General features: G+C 32.3%; 1 protein-coding gene across 1 annotated transcript; it reads left to right on the forward strand.

Annotated features, from left to right (window-relative positions):
* Positions 1-535: 535 nt before the first annotated feature.
* Positions 536-1,541, forward strand: LOC145045364 (uncharacterized). Its single transcript, XM_078993703.1, has 4 exons — positions 536-684; positions 762-918; positions 1,103-1,277; positions 1,534-1,541. The coding sequence occupies exons 1-4, from the start codon at positions 536-538 to the stop codon at positions 1,539-1,541; spliced, it is 489 nt and encodes a 162-aa protein (XP_078849829.1).
* Positions 1,542-1,791: the final 250 nt, after the last annotated feature.

A 1,791-nucleotide genomic window follows, 5' to 3' on the forward strand; every position in this document is an offset into this window, starting at 1 on the left:
AAATGTCAACATGGTAGTTGCTTAGAATGTCATGGTAACATCCATGGATGACATACGGGTCATTAGTCAACATGATAGATGCTTATAGTGTCATGGTATACCCATGGATGACATATGGGTGATGGTAACACCTATGGATTTTATATGCATCATGGTTACGATGGTAACACCCATGGATGCCATATAGGCGATGGTAATACCCATTGATTCCGTATTTGTCATGGTTGTGATGGTAACACCCGTGGATGCCATATAGGTGACGGTTATGTTTTAAAATATATTTTTTTTTTAATTTTTGATTTTTGACAAAATTACACTTACTAATCAAATATGAGCCATTGTATGTATGAGGGAAATTTGTTCATTTTATAGTCAACATCATGTATGTGTCATAATTTTTTCGACGAAACCCAACGTTTCAGTTCTTTAGCCTTATTTCAGTCACTTTCAATCAACCTCAATTTCAAAATTCCGACGGTAAAAAATCCCCACAATCATTTTTACATAATCGCTAAGTAAATCAACTAATATTATTATGGAAGCAAGTACTTCTTCGAAGATGCAACTGAGAAAGCAAAGCAAATCGCGAACTGACATGCCATTGGAAGTGATTGAGAAGATAATACTCGAGGTGGGACAATTTTCAGCAATCGACGCTTTCAAGATGAAGATTGTGGAAGTTTTGTCTTCGATCCTTCTATTACATGTGTTTATTTCATTTGTACTTACAGTTAGGGGCCAACATTTTGTTTCGTTTGCAGTTATAGAATCATGAACAAGGCAGGAAAAACGGAAGAAATATACAAACATATGGAGGTAGATGGATTACGATTCCATCGATGGTCTGAAGATAAACATGCGGTTGTTCACAAATTCAAAGAGATAAGAAACCCAAATATTTTGTTCTGTGATGGATTGGTACATTGTAATATATATATATATATATATATATATATATATATATATATATATATATATATATATATATATATAGACATACAGATATATACATATATATATATATATATAAAAATATAATATTCATTGTTTTTCTTGTTTTGCATTACTTTAACTAGAAATTATGTGTTTAATGTTTTTTCAGAGTAATTTATTTTTCTTGGAAGTTGATCATGAAGGGAAAACGATGCTTGAAGAAGCATCTGCATTGGGACATTTTAATTCAACATTTGTCTTGGGAATGATGTTGTTGGCAGAAGGCAGACAGAGGATGCAGGAAGCTTTGGACATGTTGAACAATGCTTACCGAAGAACAAAAGGTACTTGGAATCCTAGAGCAACCTATTCCAAGGTTCATTTCCACTTAAATAGGTACGGGAGAAAACATGTGCACTTCCATGGCTTCCATAGAACTTGTGTAATGCATAGGTTTGTGATTAGTGTGTCAGACGCTTTCTTTGAAGAGCGCAAATCGATGGCTAGGTGTCAAATTTTTTTGTGGGATGCTCGTTTCATTAGGTTTGCTGGGGAGTTTGGAATCATTTATAAGTAGTTTGTTGATATATGAATTTATAGTAATTTAGTTGGTAAGTAGTTACTTGATGCATGTTGTTACTTGATATATGAATATATAGTAATTTAATTGATAAGTAGTTAGTTGATTTTTTACTTGATTAGTAAAGATGTTGTGTTGTACTTAAGGAACTAAAAGCGTAAAATTTTGGAAAATCCTGTGGCAAAAATGAAAGTCAACAAAAGCTTACTATTCCTAACTTGGTCAAGTTTTAATATATATACATATTAGTGTTTATATAATGATTTACTTGATAAGTA

The sequence above is a fragment of the Lactuca saligna genome, chromosome 5 (assembly GCF_052625555.1).
Source record: "Lactuca saligna cultivar CGN05327 chromosome 5, ASM5262555v1, whole genome shotgun sequence".
Taxonomy (NCBI): Eukaryota; Viridiplantae; Streptophyta; class Magnoliopsida; order Asterales; family Asteraceae; genus Lactuca; species Lactuca saligna.

Bases quoted from the DNA above. Each gene is read 5' to 3' on its own strand.
- LOC145045364 (XM_078993703.1), top strand. From the start codon at position 536: ATGGAAGCAAGTACTTCTTCGAAGATGCAACTGAGAAAGCAAAGCAAA. The intron at 685-761 runs GTCTTCGATCCT...TTTCGTTTGCAG, and splicing joins ATGAAGATTGTGGAAGTTTT to TTATAGAATCATGAACAAGG. The intron at 919-1,102 runs GTACATTGTAAT...ATGTTTTTTCAG, and splicing joins TTTTGTTCTGTGATGGATTG to AGTAATTTATTTTTCTTGGA.